This window comes from Ursus arctos, unplaced genomic scaffold (assembly GCF_023065955.2).
Source record: "Ursus arctos isolate Adak ecotype North America unplaced genomic scaffold, UrsArc2.0 scaffold_13, whole genome shotgun sequence".
In the NCBI taxonomy this organism is placed as follows: Eukaryota; Metazoa; Chordata; class Mammalia; order Carnivora; family Ursidae; genus Ursus; species Ursus arctos.
In genome coordinates this window covers 11,937,200-11,965,162 of record NW_026622797.1, presented here as the reverse complement: position 1 = coordinate 11,965,162, position 27,963 = coordinate 11,937,200, and the positions used below count along the sequence as shown (strand labels likewise).

The 27,963-nt window shown below is 49.3% G+C and overlaps 1 protein-coding gene across 7 annotated transcripts in view; it reads left to right on the top strand.

Annotated features, from left to right (window-relative positions):
- TIAM2 (TIAM Rac1 associated GEF 2) overlaps positions 1–27,963 on the top strand; it is a 218,698-nt gene that overhangs the window by 184,411 nt on the left and 6,324 nt on the right. For all 7 annotated transcript variants that reach the window (XR_008958917.1, XM_057310930.1, XM_057310932.1 and 4 more), the window contains 9 exons: positions 16,175–16,354; positions 18,875–18,943; positions 19,501–19,626; positions 20,481–20,589; positions 23,152–23,331; positions 25,067–25,185; positions 26,143–26,251; positions 26,856–26,914; positions 27,554–27,659. Coding sequence is in view for 6 of the 7 variants with exons in the window: in XM_057310930.1 (XP_057166913.1) it covers positions 16,175–16,354; positions 18,875–18,943; positions 19,501–19,626; positions 20,481–20,589; positions 23,152–23,331; positions 25,067–25,185; positions 26,143–26,251; positions 26,856–26,914; positions 27,554–27,659 (1,057 nt within the window). In the remaining variant the exon portion in view is untranslated. The remainder of the gene's footprint in view (positions 1–16,174; positions 16,355–18,874; positions 18,944–19,500; positions 19,627–20,480; positions 20,590–23,151; positions 23,332–25,066; positions 25,186–26,142; positions 26,252–26,855; positions 26,915–27,553; positions 27,660–27,963) is intronic.

Genomic DNA, 27,963 nt, shown 5'->3' with positions numbered 1-27,963 from the left:
CTTGTCTGAGGGAAGGGAGACCAACAGTGGAGTTGACAAGAAGGCAATGGAAGACATGTTGCCGGTGTTGACTTCACTTTCTCTCCCAGCTGCCACCCTACCAACATGGCTGTGGGGCTGGGTCCTAAAGCGGCTTGTGCTGGGCCAACGTGTCCCTGGCACAAGCAAACTGGAAAATGGGAAGGGGGTTGCTGCCCCTGCAGAGCTGTGAGCTCTTCGGAGCCCAGAGACCCAGAAACTGCCAACAACATGCTAGTGCCTGGTGAGCGCTCTGCTGTCTGCGCCTTTGCCAGCGAGGCTCTGGAAGCTAAGAGGCTGGGGCTGCTTGTTAAGGAGACTTGGCTGGGGTATGGGGGCCACGGGGAGCCATGCTTGCATGCCCTCTATGGGCATAGAGTATGTCTGTTCGGGCAGCAGAGTGAGTCCAGCCCAATGTGACTGGTCTGGAAAGCCAGACTGTAGGGCTCCTGGGGGTTGGCCTGGGGTCAGCTATGGCCCTCTTGCTCTTCTATCCCCTCATCTGTGTACTGGGCACAACAGCACCAACTCAGGGAGGCTGGAAGCCTTCAGGACGCCGCTCAGTCCCTGTCTCCCCCTTCCCTTCTTAGTAACGTGGCTGGTTTCCCTTCCAGCCTCTTCCTTCCTCCTCTTTGGCCTCTTCCCCCAGCCCCAACCGGCCCTTTCCTTCCTGCCTCCCTCTGACCCTTGCTTCCTCATTCTCCTCCAGACGTCGCCCTTCACCCTGGTTTTCTGGGAACAGGAACGAGTGGTCACGGGGAGTCCTCCTGGGAGTCACACAGGAGGGAGGAAGAAGCAGGAAGGCATCAGGAGGCCATGCTGGCACCACGGCGTGAATCAGCAAGAGGGCGGGTGGGCTTGTCGGTAGTCGCAGCTCTGGAATTCACTGGCAGTGCTGAAGGGATAATTACACCCCCTCCTCACACTGTCGGGACCGTGACTCACAGGAAGTGCCTGAGCGTCCCCGGAGCCGGGCCACGCGAAGGCCTTGCCCCGCCGAGCAGAGATGCTGTCTGCACACGAGGGCTCGCTTGTCACAGTGATGTCTGGTGCGGGCCTCTCCCTGCTTGTCCTCTCCTTCGAGACAGCGGGGCTGCGATTTCGCGCCCAGCCTCTCCGAGGCGAGACTGGAAGAAGGTGGTTTGTCCTTTCCGAGGCAAGTAAAGGCCCACGTTCGAAGAGCAGCCAGCCAGCCGCCTGCATCTTGGGTGGTGGGGGGCGGAGAGGGACCCCAGCTGCGCTCCTTGGGGCCTCCCCCGTTGCCTCCTGCCCGGGCAAGTCCTGGTGTGGGGGCGGGGGTGGCAGGTCGCCTGTGGTCTGTGCTGGTTGCAGAGTGGGCCATGTGCTTTTGGATGTGGTTGTGGAGGCGAGGCCGCCCCCTCCTTCGTCTTCATCCTGCTCTTCCCCGGTGTTCCGCCCTCTGTTCCTCCATGTTTGTTTTCTTTCTAGGCTTCCTGGATTGGAGACAGAATAATTTCAGAATCCTCTCCCTTTGTTTGGAGAAGAAATCAGGGAGTCTGAGCGGGGAGTCTCGGGCCAGACCCCACCTTCAGTAAACCCTATTTGCAGGCTCGTGCGTGTTCTCAGGGGAAGCCTGCTGGACGCGGGTGGTCGCTGGGGCAGAACACGTGGGGTTGGGCCCCAAGCCTTACACCGAAATCCTTCGTCCTCGGAGAAGTCTTCAGGCTTCTGCACCTGCGCCCCGAGGGGTGGGGCTGCCAGTCGTGGAGGCCCGTCCTGGCGCGCTCTGTGCTGCTCTGACCCCTCTCCCGGCGTCTCTCTGCCCCAACACCTGCTCTGAGGCCATGTGTTGCCTGACGTAGCCTTTTCTCCTCATGAATACAGAGAGCTGCTTAAAAGAAAAAGACATTCTAGAAGAACCCAGAATTAGCACTGGTTATTTATTGTCCTTCACACAGTTATTGAAGTTAAAACCTGTACGGTTTATGGAGGTTGAAGGTCGTGGGAAGTGAAGGTGAGGAGAGTTAGGTGCTCTATTCCCGCATCTGCCCCAGGCTTTTACTCTCTTACCTGGTTGAGAAAAATAACTTAGGGCAGACCACTGAGCATCTGATGAAAGCGATGGCCCCTCAGGAAACTTCTCCTGTACGTGAGAAGTCACTGCAATTCTAGGGCGCTCGCTCTGCTGCTGTTTACCCACAGATTTCCTCCTTAGGGATCGGTGAGCTCTACGTTCCTAATTCGACTTTGAGGAAACACCTGCGTAGTCTAGCTTCTGCCTTGACTTAATATTATTAACATCACAGACTTAGTTATCAGGTACTTGCAGAATGAAAAGCACCGTGTTTCTTTTCTTTTCCTTTATTTTATTTTATTTAATTTTTTTGGACTCCAAGATCAAGACCTGAGCCGAGATCAGGAGTGGGATGATAACCACCTGAGCCACCTAGGCGCCCCCAGCTCTGTGTTTCTTTAGCCAAGTGACATTTTGAACTTTGTCTTTATCTTCAGGTCTGATTGGTGTGGTGGGCCTGGCAGTATTAAGGCCTTATTTTAATGTGCTAAGAGACATTGCGGAACATGACATAAAAAGAACCCCACTCCAGATGGCACAAATGGTTAGGCTGAGACCAAGGAGAATACTGATGGTGGTGGTTCGACATCCCTGCATTGTGGAACACGGGTACAGCATTATGCACTGGTGTCCTAGCATTTTCAGAGTTTTTTCTTCTGTAATTAGTGAAGAAACGTGATTTCTGGGGAGGCAGGGTATAAATTTAGATCTTGACCCCAAACCAACATTTAGTAGAACTCCCTTTAGTGGAATCAACAGCTGTGTGTGGGACCAGAGGGATGGTTATATGCCCAGTTCAGGGGATGAGTGGGCAGCAGATGATCCCGTGGTTTCCCTGGGGCCACTGAGGGAACTTCGTCCCAGCCCCGTCACGTCAGCAAGCCAGCAAAGGCTCTGCTGCTCGCTCCTTTCCTTGTCTTTTGAAGGAATAACAACCGCAGTTATGATCTCTTGTTGGCTGGCCACTCTTTGGGCGCCATGAATCCCGTCTTACCTTCAATATTTACCAAGAATGGGGGATGGTGTAGGGTCACCTCTGTTCCTTCCTTCATTGGGACCTCCCCCACAAGGCATTCCCCGATGTTTGCCATTGGTGGGAAGCTGAGACAGTCGTGTTGATGCCTCCATTAAAGATCTTGTGTGTCAGAGATTGTGGTCCGGTGAAGACTTCGCTTGTCCTGCATGAACGCAGATGTCTCTGAGCCTCAGTGCGTTCTTTTCACGCCTTTCATTACTCACAGCAGAGTCTCACCTTTTAATAATGTCCCAGCCCCACGTGGTAGCTGCTTTCACTTGCTGAAAAAGTTTTGAGAAGTTGTGAGTCATTCTGCAATTTCCTCTGTAGAGTCCGCTCGGAGCTGACTTAGTGCCATGGTGGCGGGGCCAGGCGCTGAGGGAGCAGGGGTCTGGGGACCCCGCGGGGAACGCTTCACTCCCTCCAGTACTGGCCTCTAACTCCCTGGGGGAAAGGCTGGATTATTAGTTTCATAAATCAGTCTCCTGTTGTTCTTGATAATAGCATGAAGGACCAGGCAACAAAAAATATATTTGTCACTAATATGGGAGACAGGAGAAAACTGAAGGCATGGTTTCGACACCCCCAGTCTGTCTTTTCTCCTTTCCATTCTTCTGTTTGCTGTCGCGCCTCCCTGTCCCTCCTTTTGCTTGTTCAGCCTGCAAGCATCCCTCCTCCCCTGTGGCTCACCTTCCTTTACACCCTGTCTTTGCTGCCGCCTGAGTTCTCTTGTATTTTCAGAAAACAGATGTCAGATGAGGAAGCTCTTAGATGTGCAATTGCTTAGAAGGTTCTGGCTTGGCATTGCACAGGCTGGGAGGTTCCACAAGTGTTGTGTCACTCGAGGAGTCCTGTCAAGGGTCTTCGAGTTGGCTTTGGAATGTTCTAGAATCCAGTGCCTTCATAGTTCATTCAGCCACGACATAAAGGATGATCAGATAAGACTGGCCTGGGCAGCATCAGCCACCTGTTCCAGGCACCAGGATGGGGCAGGGCATCTGCTCTCTCTCCCCTCAACTGCCTGACAAGGTCTTGAACATGGTGGTTTTGTAGATGAGTTTCCATGATGGAGAGACGATTATCAAACCGGTAATCTCAGGTGAGATTTACAATCAGTTTCCTGTGTCTGAGGCTTTCAAAAAGTTTTAAATTGACATTCTGTCATGGTCACGTTGTCTCTGACGTCTTTTGGTTTTGCTTGAGCTCCTGCCTGTCTTGTGTATGTTTTTATAACCGTCCTCTGTGCTCCATGCTGCTGGGGAAACATGGTTTTGGTTACCTTGGATTTATCAACTTGCATTTTCTAGAAGGTTGATCATATTGCCAAATGGTTTATCAAAAATAATTGTGTCCTAGTTTAAATTTTATGACCTCATTTCTGTTGTCAAGTCAGTGTTAGATTTTTAGAGATTGATGGTGAAGTCTCAGATAAATGTGTGTGAGGCAGACATTGTTCCACAGGAGATGATTAACTTGAGACCCCGTCAGTAAGATACAACCCAGAGTAATGTAACAAACTCGATCATAATGCTGATTAAATGGGGCGCTGGGGCGGCTCAGTCGGCTAAGTATCTGACTCTCAGTTTCAGCTCAGGTCATGATCTCAGGGTCGTGAGATCCAGCCCTGTGTCAGGTTCCGTTCTCAGTGCAGAGTCTGCTTGGGATTCTCTCTCCTTTTGCCTTTTCCTCTCTCTTTCTCTCAAATAAATCTCTAAAAAAATAACACTGCTTAAATCTAGGGAAAAAAATTAACTACAACTGGAATAAAGGGGACTGCAGGTTGTATCTGTGCTCAGTCAAGGCAAATAGCACTTGGCAACATCCATGCCCAAGAAAGGTGGTCAGGATATTAACAAATAATTTACATTTCATATTTTTGTGATTTTTCTTCCCAAAGCTACAGTTTTTTAGAAACCGGTTTCCAGGTACTATTTTCAGCCAAATATTAGAACTGACAGTCCAGGCCTTTTTGAGCCCAAAGAGGATGTGGTAGGTTTCAGACAAGTCGGAGGGTCTAGACTTTCTCTCCCTACCCCCGCACCATTCTTTGTAAGTGACTGAGGGCCATCCTTGACCCATGCAACCTACTGGAACAGCAATCGGTAGAAGTCGCTGTAGGTATGGTCGCCTGGGTGGCTCAGTTGAGTAAGTATCTGCCTTCAGCTGAGGTCATGATCTCGGGGTCCTGGGATCGAGTCCCGCGTCAGGCGCTCTGCTCAGTGGGGAGTCTGCTTCTGCTTCTCTCTCTCCTCTGCCCCTCTCCCCCTGCTCGTGCTCGCTCTCTCTCCTCTCTACCTCGCTCTCAAATAAATAAAATCTTAAAAAAAAAATGTCAGTATAGTTGTTACAGTGTCCTAAAGGTACGAGCCACCAGAGTGGGTGAGAAGAGCCGACTCCCGTCTTCCCGCAGCTCCGTGGGGTCGTGCAGGGCCGTCAGCCCTGGTAGCTACCTTGGTTTGCTGTACAGAAAGAGATCATAGATGGTGAAGTTCAAATGCTCAGGAATGTTTTTAAAGAATTCATAATTCATCTGCATCAAATTCAGGCAGGGAGATAGCCCCCTTCATCCCCCAAGTCAGAGCATATACTCTCGTCCACCTGTCCCAGAAAGAGAAACCATGGCTTGGTTTCTTCTGGAGACTGTGAGGGCAACTGCAAGCATGCTGGCTATTCCGTGCCTCCTTCTCAGGGCGGGGGCGGGGGGCATGTGCTGCTGTCACCTGGCGGTGACTCTGAGTGTCACTGTGGCCACGACTATCCCAAACAGCATATTTGCAGTTTGCATTTGGAGAGTGGGATATAGAAGAGATAAGATTCACAAGAAGGATTTCATCCCTTGCTGTACTACGGGGGAAAGATGTTTGTCTCTTAATCTGCTGTTGCTGGACAGGTGGGAACCAAGTGCTGGAGCCTCCCACTGCCTGCTTGGCGGGCTTTCGGAAAGTCTCCTCGTCCTCTGAATCCTTATATACTTATTAAAAAGAATAGGACAGTATTTCCATGATAGTTTCAAGGAGGTGAGATCAAAGGAGAGCCATGTGTGAGAAATAGCTTTGTAAACTGCGAGGGGTGCTAAGCCTGGGTGGATGAGGGGGGCTGCTGTCGGCCCCGTTAGTCCGTGTGGCTGTGAAGTGCCTGCAACCCCCCAGCCCCACCCTCGCGGATGAGAGGGCTCTGTGGGAATGGGCAGACCCAAGGCTTCTGTTAGACCAACATGGGAAGACAGACCAAGCCAACTAAGGAATGCAAGTCTGCGGCAGTCTGGAAGCTGAGATGCTCAAGGAGGACCATCGGGGAACTGGGATGGGTGCAACCGACTTAGAGTTTTCTGAGCATCTTAGAGCTGCTCGCGGAGCTCAGTGCTTGGTCTGCAGCTAGGAACCAGGTGCTACCCTACTTTTTGTTTTTCTGGGTAAGGCCACCAGGAGCCCATGTAGATGACAACTAGAAAGACAATATACTTCTTAGGGAACCGCAGGAAAGGGGAGAGGACTCAGCTCGGGGGCAGCCTGGGCTGAGGTTGCTGGGCAGCGCCGTCCTAGGGAGAGGCGGACACAGCCTGAACTGTTAAGCCCAAGCGTGTGCGATCACCCCCTTCCAGGGTTTAGCTGTCTTGCCCTCGGTCTTTTATTTCTCATACAGACTTGACCTGCCCGGAAAATTGGTGGCTGTCAGATTGAACAAAGCTCTAGCTGGTCAAGAATATGATCGCAATTGGTGTTTATACTGATGGATTGTTTTCCTTCAAATAGAAAAAAAAGGCTCAGTAAATCCTCAGAAATGTAACACTTCAAGACCTTTCCTGCAGAAACTGCTTCAGTAATCTATTATCTGTTGCCAAGAATAAAGTCAGAGACCTAACTCTTGAATAGAAATGCTGTGTTTGGGAAAACTGGCAGTAAACACGGAAACCGACTAGAATGTTCAGTGAAGCCATTAACTGCTAAAGAAGGGTTACGGTAAATACACAAGTTTAATTTATTTGACTGCCAGGATGAAAGTGGGCTATGAGAGAATACTGAAGGAAGAGAAGGGAAGTGGACCTGAGCCCAGATATTAGCACCTCTGGGTGGAAGAGTGGCTGAGAGTAGTGTTGATGGAAAAGTCATAGTTAAGTATATGTTTTACAAAAAAAATTCAGTTGAAAGATATTGGCTTAGAGACATCTTTAACCAGACAAACATATTTAGAACGAATGTTAAGTGGTATAAAGTCATCACAGAAAGGATTAAAATTCAGGTCTAACTGCCCTGAATCACAGGACAAACAGAATTGTCTTAGGCATCAAAAAGCAGCACAAAGTAAAGCAAAACCCAGCGAGAGTTCGGAGCTCTGGATCCGCGCCAGCCGGGCAGGCAGGTGCTGTGTTTTGGACACAGTTGAAAGCATAGGACATAAAAGGGCTTAAATCTCATGTGAATTAAGATGCCATTTGTAGTCTCTAGAAAAATAACATAAAAGTCATTTTTTAAGTTTCCACTTTTCTCACTAAAAATTTTCAGAATAGAGTTTTATAGGTTATGTTGAGTTTTAATTAAGGCTAATTTCAGAAGAAGAATCTTTTGTGATTTGGGGTCATTGCTATCAGGAGTTGGCAAACTTTTCCTGTGAAGGGACAGGAAATATTTTCGGCTCTGGCCAGCCTTGAGCTCTGCACTTCAGGGCGGAAGCAGCCAGAGACTCCGGGCAGGTGAACGAGCGCGGCGGCCGGGTGCTAATAAAACTTGATCTCCAGCAACAGACGGAGGGTTCCGCGGGTCCAGAGGCCTACGTTGGCTGACCCTTGCTCTGATGATCTGCCCTGCCTCTTCCTGTCCGTTTTTGAGGGGCTCATCAAAGTCTCTCTGGTGCCCTGGGCCGCATAGTTTTGCATGCACAAGTCCGGCGGAAGCTCTGGCCCACGTGCGTCTCTGGATGCACAGGTTTAATTGTACATCGGAAGGAAGCCATCGCTTGCTTTCTGGGTGAAAAACGGGGAAGCGAAGACACAGGACCCGGCACGGGCTCTATTAGATGGGATGAGCCATATTGTGTAAACTCTAAGAGTGACCTCGAACCACCCAATCTTTTCTGTGAAGGAACTGCCCGGTGGTGTAGAAATGCTGCCCTTGCCGTTGAGACATCCTGGGCAGAGACGGCTTGTCTTACTCGTTTCTGAGTTCTAACCCAACTCTAGTTAAAGAAACCGAGCAGAAGGCAGGCAGCAGGCCCTGTTCACAGTGGTTCTGGGTCGGCTGCTCCCTCCCCAGGAGCACAGAGGAGTTTTTACTCTGGGAGCACACAGGTGCCACACGACCGCGCTGCTGTTCTCCCTCCCTCGAGAGTTTGCACAAACTTGGCTTCTCTTCCCACCAGCCGTGGAAGCTGCAGCCCCTGGGCCGTGCCCTCCATGTGCCCCTCCCCAGAGCCCTTCCACCTCCCTCTGAGATGCCTGTGCTCCCCCTTCCTCCCCGTGATCTCTCCCCTCTCTCTGCCCCCTCCCGCCCCTCCTCCCCCCCCCCTCACAGAAGGGCAGGGTTTTCATTGAGGGGCTCAGAGCTTCATCCTCTGCACCCAGAGCAGACCTGGCCTAGAGGGGGGCTCCGTGAGAGAATGCCGAAATCCTGGCTCACCCTTCGGGGAATTCAGAGGAAATTTTTTTCTTCTATACTTTGAAAAAAATGGCAAAACTTGGCAAACTAAGCTCCCGTACAAATGTTAACTTTTATCGATCCCTTGTGCTGTGATAAGTATTTTTACGTTTTACCTCATTGACTTGGCGCAAGGACCCTATAAAACATGACCCCTGCTTTCCAGGTGAGCACACGGAGTGGGGGGGGGGGAGACTCAATCAGGGCCACGGAGCAGGGAACCGCCGTGGCCAGCCGCGGGGCACCTCCAGAGCCTGTGTGCGGAAACCTCCTGTCTCGGAAAAAGGAATTGTTTCAGAAATCTTGGTCCAGCGTGTGCTCGGAGGCCCTCAGCGTGAGCTTTGCACGTTCGCCAGGGTGATGAAAAGGGGCTCGGGTGATGGGCTGCCCCACTCAGGGTGCACGCTCCTCCGTCGTTCACGCCACCACCACGCTCACCGTGTCATCCTCTGTCAGATGCGTACTTAACAGGTGGTAGGGATTAGCCACTGTGCCACGTCAGGATCGCCCAACCCCGTCCCCACCCCTGCTCACCCCTGAGGGCCCGGGCCCTGCCTCTGTCTCCCCCCCCACCCACGGGTCTTCCTGCTCTGCCTGACCCTCCAGCCACAGCCGCTCTGGCCCCCAGGTCCTGGCGCACCCCGTGCTCCCTCCAGCCCCAGACTTCGCTCAGCATAGAGAACTTCTTCACCCTTGAATGCACGGCGTCAGCGTTCGCAGCCCGGACCATGGTAGGCCCCGGTTCTGTGTCCGCAGGACCCCACACTTGGGGGCCGAGCATCTTGAATCACTTGCACAGAGTGCGTCTTCCCAGCCAGACTCGGGTGCCACGAGCGAAGGAATTGTGTCCGTCTGTTCAGCACTGTGTCCATAGAAACAGAACACTTTGAGCCTTTTCAACCTCAGATCGATTTTTTTTTTAAAGTGACAGGAAGGGAGTGCATTTATTAAAAATACTTAAAAATTAAACCACTGTAAAAGAGAAAATTCAAATGAGCCAAAGGATAAAAATGTCTTGGTTAACACTGCATATGTGATATATACCATTCCATTTTTAGAACATCTGTGCATGTGTGTTCGTATGCGGTGGAGACACGCAAAAGGCACACCTCCTTCCTGCGCTTCCCAGTAAGTTGTGGCCTTCTCGGGCCAGCAGCCACGCGTCTGTCCCGTCGCTGGTAACTGTCCCGTTACCTCAGTGCATTTCTGTGCCCGGATTGATTCGGTTCCTCTTTGTTTCAGTGTAAAATAAGGGCTCTCCTGTGACATGAGCTCACATTTACTCTGAACAGTTTCCGTTCCCCTTCTGCTTTTGGAAATAGAACCCTTTGGTCTAGAGAAGAGTATGAGTGTTTCCTCATCCTTTTTGTACCATTTTGATAAATAAAAAACCTGTTTCTCTAGAGTTTTCCGTCCAGGGATTGTTTCACTAAGACAAGTGGCCCCTGAAATATGAATTTCATTGATCACCTTGAATGCTTTTAAACCCCCACCCCAGCCTGCCATGGTGCTGAGCACTGCCCCCTCCTCCCCTCCTGAGAAGCCCCTGGGGGGGGAGGTGCGTCCACTTGGCTGCGGGGCCTGTAGCCACTGAAGTCTGACCTGGCCCCGACGGGATACTGGGGGCCACCCTTGCTCCCTGTGGGATGAAGCCCATCTCTGCTCGCTAGCCTTCCAGGGAAGTCATTTAGCCCTTTGCACCCCTTCTGGATTCCCGCTGCCAGGGCCATTTGGGGATAATATTAGATCTTTCTGTAAGTCAGTCAGTGACTTTAATGTAGTGCAGAGTAAATTGAGAAGTCCTTTGTACAATTTTTAGATATTCCTTTTTTTAAACTGAGAGGAACTTTACTGACAACTAATTTGCTGGGATGTGACAGTTGACACTATAGTTGTACTCAGATTATTGAGTCCTGCAGGATTCTCATAGCTTCCAGGTGATAAGCGCACAGTATGAGAACACACAACATGCAGACCACACCTTTCCAGGGCTAGATGCCCTTGAGGATAACTGGCCATTTGTCCAGAGTTTAAAGCTTGTTTTTCATTTTTTCCAATATTCTTTTTAGGCATAATAGAAGTAGTAGAAACCTAGCTCTTCTGCTTCGTATGCTGGTGTAATGAAACTCTGTGACCGTGATCCAGACCGGGACGCGGTCCCCGGTGATCAGCTCCATCTCAGCTGGTCTGGGGGTGGAGGGAGAAGAGGACGTGGCAGCAGCTAGGGATCTGCCTAAATGACCCCATGTTGTCATAGGACCAGTTACCCCAGCAGGACAAGGGTATCTTTCCTGTTAGGTCTGCCTGTCAGCTAAGTCCATTAAGGATCTTCCTTTCAAGTTAACAACTATTTCCTCTCAGCCAGGGACTGAAAGGAGTGCACGCTGCAAATGCTGTCATTTACTTTTAAGTATTTCCCTGTGAAATAGAACTCCAAATTATGCAGTACTTTTCAGCCCTTTTTTTAGGCTGGAAGTATTTGGAGCCCAAGCAGTACAGATAGATGCCTCTGACAGGGGAGTCCGAGGTACCAGCCGTCCCCACGAGGACTGGGCTGCAGACGGCGGTGGGAAAGCCCAGGCCAAGCTTGGCTGCTGAGCCGCAGGGCTCCCGATGGCCCCGATGTTCCATGGCGTAGCTGCGGAATCTCAGAATCGTTTTGGACAATGGGATGTACTTATCCCATGGTGATTTTTTCTTTTAAGATCCAAATCCTAGGGCAAAATCGAAAAGCCTCAGGTAGCCGTCTCCAAATAAGAGCAAAGTAAACGTCAAAGTTGTTAATGCCCAGGGGATCAGATTTTATTAATCTGAACCAGGAGGAAAGGGGCACGACACCTTTCTGTGCAGGAGTATTGCACTGAATCAAGGTCAGAAGGGGCATCTCAGAATGTTTGAGAAAGAGGCTCTGCCCTTGCATTCCTCCAAAGAGACCCCGGGGCCAGGTGCTTGACCATCCTTAGCTGTTTTGCTGCCACTGCCGAGAGGTGGGGCTCCTGGAGGAAAGACACGCTTCAGCCCTAGAATAAGGAAGCAGAAGGTCTGCTTAGCCATACATTTAAAACAACAAAACCAAAAGCAGCTTTCAGATATCTTTTCTCCGGCAGTTTTATCACGGTAATAGTTGACAGAACTGTATCTTTAAAGTGTACAACCCGATGATTTGCTATGCACAGACGCTGGGAAATGAACGTATCCACCGCCTCACACTGTGTGTGTGTGTGTGTGGGGGGGGGTGAGAGCACTTGAGCACTTTGATGCCCAGGTCTTCAGGGAGATTATCCTCATCTGCAAATAAGATCATTTTCAAGCAGGGATCAGCCGTAGTGAAAGCTTAAAAACCTGAAAAAACTTTGGTCGGTATCACTGCTGTATCCTCCTAATACAGTTTTCGGGAAAACGGTTTTCGTTTCTTTTTTTTTAAGGAATTCATAAAGAAAGTGTTTGTTTTGTGCTCTTCTATAAAAAAATGATGCCACAGTGAACCCGGATTCTTAGCACTGGACCTGCAAACTGGAAGGTACTAATCGGAGGTGTGCGTCTGAGGGTGGGGGGTTCTTTCTCCTGCACAGGCGCACACTGCTGGGCTCCCGGATCCACACGCACCACCCCCCCCCCCCCCCCGCCTCCTGACTTGTAAACATCTGTCTGTTGCTTTTAAAGCAGCATTCCCGCGATGGGGTTGGGGGACGGTGGTGCAGGGGATCAGCCTAAAGGATGTTGAGGTTGTCTGCAGATGTGTGGGAGCTGTCGGTGCTTCTCCAAGCAGAGGTGGCCTCCGGGGGCTGGTGGCGGCATCCCCGGCACACCTGGGGTGCGGTTGCATTCCGTCGGCCAGGAAGCCACGACCACAGGGGCAGAGGCCGAGGAGCACATCTGCTTTGCCCCATGCTCTCGGGAGGGGTGGGCACCCTGCAGAGAGTAGACAGGAGATGGTCCTGTGCCATCACAGTCCCCCACCCCTTGTCTGTTGTCTGTGTAGTCTGAGTCCCAATAAGGATTGTGTGTCAGCAGATTTGGGAGAACACCTGCCGGCTGTGTCTGTCTGGCACACAGCAGGGACTCAGCAAATGCGAGTTCCCTTCTGTCCGTGACCTAGCAGGCAGTTCAGGGGTTACCTGATGGGGTAGGTGATGCTGCGTAAGGAAGTCAACTCAGAAATGAGCCTTACCCGGGATCTTGTGGAGGACTGGCGCACAGCCGGCTTAGAACTCTGGTCCTCTGCACCTTGCCTGTGCTTTTCACCCCCATCACTGTTTTGGGTGTGAAAACTGCCCAAAGTAGTCACTGTTACTAGAAACTGCTTATCAGACACACCCAGAATTCTACCTGTGACAGTTCAGTGTTGATGACTGTCACTAAGAACACAGACACTGAAGCGTAACCCCCAGGCAACTCTGGCAGATACAATGTAAAAACACCTTCACAATTAGTCTTCTGTTAGAGTTCCTGCCTCCTGATCCCAAGAAACCATCACCACCTCCCCCAGACAGCAGCTCAGCCGCTCTGCCTGGGAAAGGTGACTTTGTCGCATTTGAGCACTTCATTGTAGCACCTTAAAAAGTACATTTGCTATCAAAATCTCCACGAACATTCACTTTTCCAAGTTAGTCTTACCAAAAGTGTTCTTAAAATGAATTCTGATTTTCTAAAATGGCAAGATACTTTATTTTTAAAATCTCGTTATTTTAACACTGCATTGTTAGGTGTGATTTTTGACATCCCAGCAAGGCAAAGCTGTAAGCTCACCAGCTGCCATTAACTTATGGTGCATTTTGTCAGATCTTATTTTGCGCAGTATATGTGAGCTTAATATAGATCCTATAGCCCTGGAAGCTGTTATTTTTCAGAATTGCAAAATTATATTGTCTGAGCTTGTGGTGCAAATATCAGTATAGAGATTTCAAATAAGTGAGTTTTGGAGTCTCAGTATTATTACCTGGGGTGGTTTAGCTCAGTTCGTAGAGGGCCGGACCCGGAATACCAGGGTCATGGGTATGATTCCGTCCACTTCCTCAGGCCACGTACCTTTTACGTCGTCCTTCTTGTAGACCATGGGGACAGCGTGACCAGGCTGAAGGCAGCACGGCTGCTGGGAAACCGAAGTGGGGGCTGCTCACTGTACTGATGGGTAGAGCAGTTCTCACATGGGTCCCACGGTGGCCTCACTTGGGAATCTTTTACAAAATCACCATAGCGTGGGCCCCACAGCTTCTGAGTGAGTCGGTCTAGCCATGGGTATTTTTTTTTTTAAAGCTCCCGAAACAGCTTAATGTGTGGCCAGGGTTGAGATCCCCTGGAAAGGAGGAGCACAGAGTGTGGGGTGGTCTGGCCGTCTTCCCTAGTGCTTCTTTATGAGCTCACGTCCCGGAAGAGAGAAGAGCCGCCTTTTGGCTGCACTGTTCTGTTTGGCTTTTACTGTATATCTTTAGGCTTTTAGGGCCTGGCTGAATGGTGCTGGACTTCCTTCAGTAATGAATCATAAGATTTGGTTGTTTTAAACCCAAAGTGAGACATTTTGATAAATCAAGATGCATTTCGAATGGTGCCTTAAGATCCACATCTGTTTTCTTATTTTTTGCAAGTTTACCCGGAGTGAATGTCTTCTGACAGATGTTACCGAAATACGCTTGCCTTCACCGTTAATGAACAAAACTGTGGATAATGCATATATCAAAGGAGAATTGTTAGTACTTACATATACTTTGAACTGTTTGGAGAAGTAAATTATTTTGTATTATATATGTCTGTGTGTCTGGTTGGAAGCTTAGTACCTATTACTTAGTTGATCTAACTTTTGCACCAAGATTTATGTGACAACAAGAGAGAAACAATGATACATCAAGAGCTCCCCAGCCTGGGAGTTCTGGTCACAGATATCTGGCTGGGAGGGGATGCTCACTTTCACTCCCCTGAGTGGGCTCTATATTACGGTGCTCATTCCCTCCTGTCCTTTCTGGCTCATTCTGTGGTTCTCCCTTGGAACACGTGTGCTTTCCAGGACCCTCTGAATTGAAAGATTAGCCAGAAGATCGATGTGGAGGGTGGAGCAGAGGGGAGACAGGAAGGGAGGGCAAGAGTGTCCTGTTTGCGTACTGAGCCATGTTCATGTGTCAGGTGTCTGCCTTTACAGCAAGTATTCATCAGGCCCCTGTGGTCCATCCACATGCTTGTGTGAGTTGTTCACACTCTGAAACGTCCCCAAGAATATGAATGAAGCATTACAAGATGGTTCTGCCAAGTTCAGCTTTTTATCCCAGCCAGAGTGCTAGAGATCAGGCCTGACGGCACTTCAGCTGAAGGAGAGAGAGTTGTAGCCAAGAGACAGAGTTGCCAAAGATGGATGGCCGTTAGTCATCTGTACTGGGGCCATGCTGCTTTGTCTCTTGGAACATCGGCAGTGAGGCGGAGGTGAGCGGGGTGCCGGCTGGGACCCCGGCCAGAGCTGGGACCCTGGGGCAGTGACGGGGAAAAGCCCCTGCCCGGACAGGCTTACACGGTGGTAGGTGGTAAGATGGGCTGGAACTTGGAACGGGGTGGGATGGAAGGAGAAAGATAGTGGAAAGACACTGAGTGTAATCTGATGACACTCCAGGACTGTGGAAGCACGCGGGAGGAGACATATTCGAGACTTCAAACCACCAGCCTCAGGCAGGACCATACAAACGGCTCCCCTTGAGAAGGCTTTTTTCAATACTGTGCTTAAATCCAAGTAGGAACTTGTACTAACGGCTGGCAGTCCCCCCAGACTGACAGCCACTCCTCTGGTCCCTCAGTCTGGATGATTCCATTCCCACTATTATCGGGAAGGTTCCCACGAAGCCAGTTCATCCCTCTTCTCCGGGTTTTGTTGTATCACCTGCTCCCCTCTGGGCCCTCCTGGGCTGGGGCAGGTAGGTGGTCTCTGCTCCCCGCAGGGTAGGCGACATCCCTCCCCTTCACATCCATTCCCAGCAAGTGCAACATCTCTAATCTTTTCACTCGTATTCTGCTACTTGGCGCCAGACTGCAGAGCTCATGGTTGGATTTGAGGGCAGAGCTGCAAGCCCCTTGTGGCCAAGCCATCCTAAAATCCTTGGGGTGCCACACCATGGAGGCCCCCAGGGCTGTTCTTAGGGGAGGCTCGTCCGTGTACTCTTAGAAAGCTGCAAGGTTGGCTTTAGAGCTCCCACAACTCTATTCCTAGCCCTGTGCCTTGTTTTCTAGTTACAGTACGAAAGAACCATCTGTCAGACAGCTATTAGGACAACAAAAAAGCATCATGTGTAAACACTGAGCTCATATCTTTACTCCCATTATCTTAAGTAATAGCCAGACTCGTCTGAGATGAATGAGACCATTTGCCCTAGATTTTCACCCTGTGAGATTGCCTAGAAAGTGTGGGGCAAAGATCAACGCTGTCTGTGTCCTTGCTGGGAAGCTGGTAATAATGGAGCGTGTCCTGTACGTTATTCCCCCCGTCTCCCCATCTCTCAGAGTGCGGAACAGATCGCTGCGCTGTGTAGGAGTTTCAGCGACACGCAGAGCGACGGCATGGAAGGGCCGAGGGGGACTCGGGACCCACCTCTGCGGCCTCTGGCTCGCCACCTCTCCGATGCAGATCGCCTCCGGAAAGTCATCCAGGAGCTGATGGACACGGAGAAGTCCTATGTGAAGGTAACGGAAGGTGCTGCATGTTCTTTCCTGCTCGGTCTCCCGGGGGTGGCTAGCTGTCTGTCGGCAGGGTCCCCAGGTCACATCTGCCCGGACCCCCAGCACTCGTGATGGAGCCGCCTGCTCCTGGAGGCAGCCGACTGCTGCCCGAGAGGCTGGGTGAGAGGGCTGACGAGCTGCGAGCACTGGGAAGAATTAGATTCTCGGCTCATTCGTTACCGAGGTAGCTTTCGCTATGGAAACAGCTGTTCTGGTTTGTCATGTGCAGTCTGTGGGAACGGAGTCTGTCCTGGTTTAGTCGGAGAGGGCTGGAGGACTTCAGGGGATGAGGAACTAGGGAACGACCTGCTCACAAGCGGCTGTTGGTGCGGCCCTCAGCCCTGCCTGGTGGCGGTCGCCATGCGGGACAGGTCCCACGATGGAGCAGCAGGTCATCACAGGGCTGCTCCCACCCTGGCACAGAGGGGTAGATGCCGAGAATCTTCAGTACCAAAGAATTCATTTATTTTTCTGAGGACCCCAGTCAGTAGTTTGAGAAACATTTTCTGAAGGACGCAGGAGCCTGGGAAGACAGGGTTCTTTTGCTTTCAGTATTTGCTGGAAGCAGCGTGGCACAGGGCCGTGGCTGAGAGGCCCACCAGGCTTTGTCTCAGGGTGGCTGCACGGCCTTGGGTGGTCCCCTCCAGCTCCCTCTCAGACGGGCGTGCCCTTGTTCCAGCGTGTGCGCTCACACACACACACGCATGTGCACACGCAGCTGTCACCTCCTTTCTCCACAAGATAAATCTGAGCTTCCCCTTTCCTTAATGTTACTGTCATTTATCTGGACTTTATGGAAGGCCCACTCACAGGGAGCCCAGGAGAACGACCCAAAGCTCCTCCTTTCGGTCCCAGAAAGAAAAGCTATAGAGTTGACAGTCTGCTTTCCTATCGCATCGCGTCTTGTCCAGCAGCTCATGTGGGGAGATGACGTGAACACCGGGAGCTCACACTAGGTTTCTGGGTCGTCCTGTGATCACGATGGCCTTTCCGAAGCAGCTGTGTGCGGTTTGAGGCTTCAGAGACCCTCTGACCTCTCGAGGGAGGGTGGTCACCAGCTCTCACCCGCAGAGTCGGGGGCGGAATCAGAGTTTCTCCTGTCGGTGTGGTCCTACTTTACCTTGGGCCCCGGCGCCCCGGGAGGGCTGCCGCACCGAGATGCCGGCCGAGTGCTGCGATGGGTGTTCCGGGTGAGCGAGACAGAAAGGACCTTCTCTCTGCAAGAAACCTGCACTTTGTTTTCTTAGGGCTGCAGCTGCCTGGCGCCGCGGCTCGGCGGCCACCTGCTCGTGCTGCGTAAGTGCTCTGAGCAGCCCCGGGCGGCACGAGGAAGGAGGGCGGCCCGTTCCTGTCTCTGACCAAATAACACACCGGGTGCCTCGTGATTCCCACACACACCATTTCTATTTTGTCATTTCTTTTTGTGGCTGACATGTAACACGGGATTTTACTTCTCGTTCATCTAACCTTGATCCCTGCATGCAACTTGGAATTTTCGGCATTGGTGTGTTCGCTGAGATCTGGTTCAGTAACTTCTCACATCTCCCTGCTCTGAAGCAGTCGCCGTGGAGGATGGTGAGGGAGGGAAGGCCAGGGAGCTTTTCGTTGTGACCTAGGAAAAGGCATCACAGGCCTGGCCACTTGCTCCCAGGAGCTGTGCCGTAAGGTTCTGGAGGCTTTGGGCTCTTCCAAAGCTCTTCAGCTCTATATTCTCCATTGTAAAAGGAGGGAGCAAAGTAGTGGACTTTGTAATCCATTACTTCTATTTTCATACTCAAAATTCTTCAGAAGAAATGAAACATGAAAAAAAACCTTTCATATTACAAAATTATATCCTGGTCTTGGCTTCAAATTATTAAACAAACGCTTTATGTAAAGAGTTTTATAAACACTGTCCACTCCCATCACTCTGTACTGCTGGAGTCCAGTTTACTAGAGACTCAGATATGGCCTAGATTATGAACATTATGACTGCATTTAATCTTTGGAAATTTTTTCTTGCATTCAAATATGGGAGTTTGAAATTGTGCTAATGTGTCAACCCCGACGTTGAAGAGCTTCCCAGATCTTGTCCTGTCCCTCTCAGCTCCACGGTGGGGCTGTCGCCATGCTCCCTGATGCCGAGGAGGAAGTGAGGTGAGCTGGCCGGTGCGGTCACGCCCGACAGAGGTGGCTCGCCAGGACTCACCTCCTCGGCGGGGAGATGGATGCCCCTGCTGCTCGGCCCCGGAAAGAGCCTGGCTCTGCCAGCACCAGGCTGTCTAACCAGGCAGAATAGGGGACCCAGCTGCTGAGTGCAATGTGCTGTTAGCCTCTGTGAGTTAGGTCAGAAGTAATAGTAACCACTTTTAGGGTCATGAATTTCAACAAGACTTGAAATCCATCATTGCCGGTGGGAGTCTGCAGCTGTGGTCGGGGTTGCAGGAAACTGCTGGGTGTTTTGGAGACACCGAGTGATAAAGATTCCCTTCTTCTGTCTTTCAGGATCTGAGCTGCCTCTTTGAATTATACTTGGAGCCACTTCAAAATGAGACCTTTCTCACTCAAGATGAGGTAATCAGTCCCTTCCCCCTGTTCACTGACACACAGGTTAGTCTGTTTGCCCAACAGTAGACCTCCCCAGAAGTTATAACTGCTGATCCCCAAAGAACATCGAGGACCAAAGGGTCATCAGAGGGACCCAGGTGTGGCCTTCTCCAAAGCTGTTTATGTGGCCTCTGCCACGTGAGGCTCAGTGGCAGGAGTTTACCCATGTAGGACAGTGTCCTTTTTGTAGAAGAAGGTGTGGCCAAAAGTTACTCTTTAGTTCATGACTTGTTATTGTTAAATCTCAGTAATTAGTTCTTTCCTACTGACTTCCATTTTTCACCAGTTTGAATCCTGAAAATGTTACATCCATTTTTAAAGTTATTTTAGAATTACCAGAACCAGAGCTGTAAAAACTCTGTGTGTAAACTAGGTCACGGAGTGAATGTGCTGCCTTCTTTAAAGGATTTACTGCTCTCTCCTTCTTGGTGAACAACTTGGGATTTGTCTGTGTCTCTGGGTGTTAGAGTGGCCTCTGGGTCTTCACTGCTGATACCCTCTTTCCGATCCCGGCCTTCATATAGATGGAGTCACTTTTTGGAAGTTTGCCAGAGATGCTTGAGTTTCAAAAGGTGTTTCTGGAAACTCTGGAGGATGGGATTTCAGCATCCTCGGACTTTAACATCCTTGAGACTCCCTCACAGTTCAGAGTAAGTATTTTGGACTTCGGTTTAAAGCAAAAATGAGTGGGTATAGTGCAGAACTCTCCTTTGAAAAAGAAATTGCTGTCCCTTGCCCATTGACAAGGTAAATTTAGTGCTTTCATTGCCCTGTTTTTCCGCTGGTAGGTGGTAAGAGCGGCCACATTTTTATCTCAAGTGGTTCTGGTAATCAGAAGTCTGGGTGGCACAACTTACGTAGAGTCTGCCCGGTGACTGACCATGTCCACCCTGCTTTCTGCTCAGATCTGCTGAAGGATATGTAGGGAGTTCTTGCTTCCGAAGCAGGAGCACCTGCCCTGCATCTGATCTCACATCTTCACAGTCATGTCATGCTGGGATGAAAAGCATAGGTCAGCAGTTCTTCAATGGAGCCCTGTGTCCAATGTGAGCATCAGTGACTGGTGTGGAGCCCCTCCAGGGAAGGAAAGGCGCAAGATGGTAGAAGGGGGGGACAGGGCAGGATACAGACAAAAGCATCTGTCCCGAGTAATGCAGAGGTGGCTTGATTGATTATCCTCCCAGATCATTCATATCCCACTTTGTCAGATGTATTTTTGTAGAACTTTCTTTCTTGTCCTTTGATTGCCCGTGGTCAGTAGGCTCTGCTGCCAGGCTTTCAATCAAACTGCAGATCTGCTAAGGGAATGCCAGGCTGTTCTCTGTCTGCTGTGAAAATGGGGCATCCTGGGTTTCTTTCATTTGGTGATTTCTCTGAGGCATTAGCGGTCTGGTATCTGAAAGACAGGGAGGGGCTCTGGATGCACCAAAGTGGCCCGATGCCACGCTAGAGCCACAGACACTGATTCAACCATGTCCAATGTGACTTTTCTCTCCCCTTCTAGAAGTTGCTGTTTTCCCTTGGAGGCTCTTTCCTTTATTACGCGGACCATTTTAAACTCTACAGTGGATTCTGTGCTAATCATATTAAAGTACAGAAGGTTCTAGAGCGAGGTAAGTTGCTCATACCTTTATAGCTGTGTTTTGTTTTTTTTTTTTTTAGTTAATAGTAAATTTGCATTTAATAAGTAGGGATAAGTGCAGTTTTAATGCTCATGCTCTGTTCCTGACCTTTACATTGACAGACATTAAAGGAAAAATTCTTAGTGTATTTCAATTTACTGGTAAGAGTGAACATGTGTCCTAAGAGCAGAGATGTTTCTCTGCCATATGTCACTCTGCTGTTAAATTACCTCTGGATTCTTTTTTTTTTTTTTTTTTTTTTTTTGTCCAAATTCCTTGATCTAAAAACTGGGAACCCTGAGCCGCTGGATGGGGACAGTAAAGAATGTATGCGGTTTTCTTCCTTTCTCGTTAAGCTGCTTAGGCCCGAGGAACCACAGCAGTGTGTTAACTAAAGTTCAAGCCTTTCTGATGGAACCAGGCAAACACTGACAGTTAACAGCCCACATCCTGTCCCTGAAGTACCTTTCATCTCTCCACATTTCCATCATCTTCTTTTATTGGCTTTAACTGAAGCCTGCCAGTTTTTTGAAGCCCAGGTAGACCCGCCGGGTCGCCCTCCCCCCTCTTCCCTTTGGCTCGCACACCCGACACGGCGCTGGGGCCGCCCCGCAGCAGGTGGACTGGAGGCCCGGGGCGTCACGGGCCGGTCAGCCGTGTACTGGAGGATGTGATGACAGCCGTGACCCTGGGCAGCTGCACGCGTGTTGTAGGGCGCTTTGGGCCGCCGTGCCCATCACGTGCACCGTGGTTCGGTCTGTTCGTGTCGCGCCCCGGCGCGGACGGCTGCTGCAGCTGCAGCCGGTCTGTCCCTGGAGGCTGCGCTCTGGGCCGCACGCCGGAGGTTAACATTCTCCAGTCTGTCTGTCTCAGAAGCGTTTCTGTCCCGTCCTTCGGGATTCGCATTTCTGGTGGCCGGGAGAAGAGGCGGGAAGGTCAGGAGGCCGGCGCAGGACGGAAGGTCGCGAGCGGCAGGGACGCGGTCCGCACGCAGCGCTGCAGACGGGCGGCTCCGACCCTGGCAGGCGTCTGCGGGAAATCCGTGCGGTCCTTACGTTCAGCCGAGCCGTCTCCAGAGAGGGTTACCGGGCGCCTGTGTCCTCTCGTTCTGTCAGGGGAGCCGGGCGACAAGACCCGAAGCTGCCGAAGCCTCCGCTGCTCTAATGTCATACGTTTCTGGGGTAAAAATGACTCCCCCCGCACTCGAATGCCTTCGGAATTACACCTGGCCTCACGCAGCTCCCTCAAAGCCGGGGAACCGTCTCCTCGGGGACAGTGGCCAGTGTCTGGGGAGAGGTCTGTATTTGAACTCTTTTAGTTGCATCAACGGGTGGCAGCAGCCGAGGTGAACTCTAGGTGGCCTCCTCTGTCTGTCATGATACGCTTCTCGGTGGCGTTGGACAGGACCTGAAGGTTGCCCACAGTGACCTCTCTCAGAACCGGCAGCAGTCTCCCGCGGTATCACGAAAGGCGTGGAAGGTTCCTCCGACACTCCGTTAGCCGGTTCCGCGCATGCGGCTCTGCATCGGCTTAAAGCCGATCTTCACAGCATTCTAGGAGCACGGGCTCAGGGTTAAGCAGTGGAGTCCTGAAGTGCTTCAGGTGAAGAAGCCCCAGCCAAAATCTGTGTCCTGTACTTGTGTAAACAGAGATCGGACTCCCGTCAGCGTTTCCTCCAGGAACACCTGCTGCTGACAGTAAAATGAAAGCACGCAGTGCTTTGCTCAGTTCTGAAGGATCATCTCCCCGTCCACTTTGCTGGTCACATTCAAAATGGTACCATGTCTCCTAGAAGTTGTAGATTTTTGCCTTTGTGACAAAACCCCAAATAAGGGTGTCATTTCATTCAAACTGGCTGAATTCCACACAGATGGTCAACCAGTAGCAGCAGGTGGAATCCAAAGCAGTAACTGGTACATCTATTGGCACTCTCAAAACTGAATGGGGTTGGGTTCCCATGTGTCCCCTTCACAGTGTCACACACTGGACACAGGTAGCTTTCCCTGCCCGTGGCATCTGGGGGAATAGACGGCTCAGAGGTGTGGAGGTGAAGGCTGCAGTGCTTCTCAATTTATTTTAAAAGAAAAGATAGCCCCTAGTGTATAGAATAACAATCTGTGCGAGGACCGGGGGGGGGGGGGGGTAAGAAGCTGATCTGATTCTTTTGAAGGTAGGTGTATGGTCTGGATAATACTGTTTTGTGGCTTTATGAATTGGTTGAAATGCACTTTTTAGGTACCTGTAACAATCTCTCATGGGTTTGCATGTGAATATGCCTTTAAAGTCAGACATTCCTGCATTTCAGCTTGGTGTTCCTCTTTGGTGTACAGACTGTACTGTTTAGACAGCCTCCTAAGCCCGCCCTTCATGGATTTGCCCCCGAGCTGTGACAGCTGGGTACCTGACCCATTGAAGCATTTGGATTTTTATAAAGAATGGCATTAGGAGGACTATAGAAGTGGATGATCTCGGATTCCATTAAAAATTAAGTGAAGTAGGGTTTAATTTATCCTGCTGTGCTCTTCTAAGGGTCTTTTATCCTCCTGCTTGTAGCTAAAACTGATAAAGCCTTCAAGGCGTTTCTGGATGCCCGGAATCCGACCAAGCAGCATTCCTCCACCCTGGAGTCCTACCTCATCAAGCCGGTTCAGAGGGTGCTCAAGTACCCCCTGCTGCTCAAGGAGCTCGTGTCGCTGACAGACCGCGAGAGTGAGGAGCACTACCACCTGACAGGTAGGAGAGCTGGCTGCGGGTGGGCTGTGACCGCTGCCCTGCTAAGCCTCTGAGGCCTCTGCTTCTCCTCCCACTTCCTCACGTTCTCAGACACGTCTCAGTACTGGTTACTAAGCTTAGATGTAATTTTAGTCTGTGAAAATAGCTAGGTATAGGGCCGTCCCTTTAGATGGGCAGGATACTGGGGCGAAATTATGTCATCGGAGGAGCCCCAAGCCCCTCTGGCGGGACGATTCCATTTTCACTTTTCAAGGAACATATTTGAGCTCAGAGAGATGAAATCCATCACTTTGGGTGTCTTGGTTAGTAAAGCAGTGCTGCCAGAACCGGAAACGGGGCCTGTTTTCCTGCCACCTCATGAGGTTCCGTGCTGCCTGCGGCCGGTGCTGCCGACCAGTCCGTTGGGTAAGGCTCCACCTTGTGGCGATTTCAGAGCAGAGCCCGCGCCACAGCCCAGCTCCCAGCCACACGTTCTGCTTTATAATCCACGCTCATGTGTCTTCTTTTGTAACCTCAGAAATTACGGGCCGAAGATAGAATTTGTCAGATACACCAAGCCCCTCAGTTCGCTAGGAAGTAGAGTATCCCTTAAAGGGGTGCTGTGTTTGAATCAGAGAAAGAGTGATTTGTTCTCTGCATGTGAAAGCTGGGTGGTCTCCCGGTAATAAAATACCTGCGTAGAGTAACACATTTATTCATAAGTATTAGTAGTGCTGAATAATACACACTAAAAAGAGTGTCGAGCTGGCTCTTCTGTGACAGGCGTACTTTCGTATCATAAGTAACAAAAAATTTTTTACGTGGAAGTTAAATTCTACAAGTAAATGATACAAATTATAATTACTATTCAAATAATGTGTGAAAAGGTCCTTTCTCATCAAGATGATGTTTAAATGGGTATGTTAAAAATTGCCTTCAACATAATGTAATAAAAAAACATTAAAAAAAAAAAGAAATCTAAAAAAAAAAAATTGCCTTCTAAAGTTCCCTCCAAACTGAATTAAAATACTGAATCAGGAGAACAAAATATGAAAAATACTAAATTTATAGGTGACCTGAAATTTTGCTTTTTGACTTTGACAAAATCATTTTGTCCCTCACACGCCCAAGTTGAAACTCATAAAGAAGCACCGTGTATAAATGCAGGCAGTTGCTCTGGTCACTGGGGACATTTACAGAGACATCAGTAAGTTCTTGCTAACAAACTGCTGTAGTTCACAATTCCAGTCATTGGCCCGGGAGGAGAAGCAGACTTTAAGGGCAGGTATCTGATAGCCAGTCAGTCTTGGGTTTCAGTTTTGGCTCTAATCCCTACTTTTCTCTCTTTATGTCTGGCAAAATACTTAATCCGTCTGCACCTCAGTTTCCTCCTCTGTGAACTGGGATTGATTACAGCTCCTACAGCCACTGAGTGGGGTTGAAATGGGATGGTTAAAAAAAACCACCTGTTATAGTACCTGCCAAATAGAAGGCGCTCGATCAGTGTTAGCTGTTATTATTAGTGATACTTTTTATCTGTGTTTTGCCTCATTTCAAAGAGAACTGGAGGTGCGAGATCATTCCACCGTTCTTCATTATAATGACTGGATTACAGTGGGCTGTGTGAGCCACACCAAGTAATGCTTCTGTTAGTAAGAACTGGTCTTGAATCCTGGCTGGAATCTTGAGCATCTTCATTACTGCTGTTGGTAGGACTTAAACAAAATTTATCAAACAATGATTTCATATTTTTCAGAAGCACTAAAGGCAATGGAAAAAGTGGCAAGTCACATCAATGAGATGCAGAAGATCTACGAGGATTATGGGACCGTGTTTGACCAGCTAGTGGCAGAGCAGAGTGGAACAGAGAAGGAGGTCAGTGGGACTTCTAGATTCTGAGAGGCTTAATGTGTTTGTTCACTGCATCTACAGGTGATCTCCAAACTGGGCCCCCCTGTTTGCACTCTCCTAGAGAACAGGACTAAAACTGTTTTTTGATCTTAGTGCTTGCAATAAGCCACACCATTTAAGTATAAACAGAACATAAAATTCATTATACTGCTTTAAGAATGTAACCTTCCATCACCTTAACATTGTACAAAAGACAAAAAGAAATACCACTAAGGAAATACCACTGAGTTTATATCCCAGCCCCTCCCTCCCCTTCCATGGGGTGTGAGGCAGGACTTGTCCCAGATGTGGGCAGGTACACGGAGAGCGTGAGCCGACGGGGGGATGATGAATACAGGAAGTGGGGGGCCAGCAGGTGGAGAGAGCCGGACATCTAACATCGGTGGCTGCCTCCTTACTTGCAGAACTAGTTTAGGTGGAATTTGACAATTTCTGTATTTTTCTTTTCTGGTTGATTACTAAATTAGAATCTTGAGCTTTTCAAGTCTACATAGAAGAAAACATAGATTTCAGTAGAGAAAGGCAAGAACAGAAAACAACTGGATTTTAATTTTTTGTTGAGCCAGTTTCAGTGTTGGTCCTTTTTTATTTGCAGGCCTAGTGTAGCTTATGGATCAGGGGTAGTGAATGTGCTAGAGCCTGAGGTCAATATTAATGAAGACACTTTGGATGGACCTCAGTGTCCATTTACAATAATGTGTGGACTGAACCAAAATACCTTTCTATTTTTAATTTTTCAAAGTTTGATGTTTTGCTCATATTCTCAAAACCTATACTATTTAAATGCCCTGTGTTTATGGGGCCATAAAAATCACATTGAGTGTACTTGCAATCCCCATACGTACATGTGATTCACTACCCAACATGAGACAACCTAGCCCTGGGGTCTCCATGTCTTCATCTCTTGTTTTTATGATACAGGTAACAGAACTTTCCATGGGGGAACTTCTGATGCACTCTGCAGTTTCCTGGTTGAATCCATTTCTGTCTCTAGGAAAAGCCAGAAAGGACCTTGAGCTCACGGTGTTCGGTTAGTATCCCATTTGAAAGAATGTAAACTTAAAAAAGGCTGGTGAAAATGAAGATCTTCCTAGACCCACCAGTCCAGCTAACTCCTGATTTTCAGAAGGAGTGAGAATCATTGCTGTAATGGCTTTTGACTTAACAGAGCCAGCTTCCAACTATTTAAAATGCTCTCACTCTGCATACTCATTATCCTGTTCTCCCTTCTGCTTGGCTTAGTGGTTCTGGCCAAGTGTTACAGGAACAGATCTCCTGAGGCTATTTTGAAACCTGCTATCTTAATTGTTTGCTGCATTTTAAAATGTCTTAATTCTCACTAAGACCGATTATAGACGACAGTGTATTCTCACCGAGATGAACACCATGTTCTCAGATTTCAATAGAACAAGAATTTTTTAAAAATCGCCAAGTTCTACTTCGGCTAACTGCTTTTAAATAAGTAGGTGTTTGTGCACCATGAAGTCCGATCAGAGGGAAGCGCACTCACCCCGGTGCTGGCATAGTGGGGTCCTGGGGCTTCTTGGTTCTATTAAAACATCCGCCTCAGTTCAGCCTTGGAAGAAAGTTCGTACAAAATAATGAGACTTTTCTTTTTCTTTTCCTTTTTTTAGTTTTTAAGAGAGCTGTCATATTGGTTTATAAAGAAAACTGCAAACTGAAAAAGAAATTGGTAAGACAAGAAGTACATGTAATTAAAGCCGCGTTTTCATGGCTCTGTCCTCCTGTTAGTGTTGATCTGAGAAGCCCGCTCAGCATCAAGGCCTCAGTGGACTAATGGGACTTATTCCTGGGGTGACTAACCAAACCAGATACTCAAGCTATTTCTTATTCTCCCCACAAACAATGTCTGTTTTAAAAGAAGTTGTAGACAAATACCCAGGCTGGGGCCTATACAGAAAATCAGCTTCCATATCCCTGAAAATGGCCCATGTTTGCTCCATATATGTAAAAGACTACCTAACTTTGGGTTGTTCTCAAACTACTTTTACTTTAAAAAGAGAAAAAGCTTAGCTGTGGATACCATGAGCCATCAGTATTACTACTGTTCAGAAGTAATGAGGACACAGAAGGCTTGGTTGTCATTCTTGCTTGGCGTCTGTGTGCCCCAGACCACAGCTCTGCTTCCCCGCTCCCCCCACCCCACCCCCAGTCTGAGCTGAGAACTGGGAGCATACCTGCACCCTGACCACTCACACAGCTTCAAGGAACCGTGCACACAGGGACAACTTCAAGTTTCCATTCCCTGCATATCTCCTTTCTGGGTGAGAGCTTGCTCTAACACTCTTCTCGGGGGGTTTTCCTGTTCCAGCCCTCGAATTCTCGGCCTGCACATGGCTCTGCTGACTTGGACCCATTTAAATTCCGCTGGTTGATCCCCATATCCGCACTTCAAGTCAGACTGGGGAATACAGCAGGTAATTGTTTTGTGTGGTATGATGCCGGGAAAAAGCATTTTAAAGAGACTTCTTTGCATTGTGGAATGAAAAACTAGGAAGAACCTTGGGTCTTTGAGTTTTATAGGCAAGGAAAACGAGGCTGAGAGGTTTTTTTATTTGTTTGAACAGACATGGAGAAAGTAAATAGCAAATTTGGCTTTTCTTTGCCAAATACCTCTCTTCATTATTATTTTTGCTATCAGTGGTTTTCAACATTTTTTTCCTAAGATCTTTGATATCCTAAAAGTTGTTAAACAAAAGACCACAAATTTAAATTTAAAAA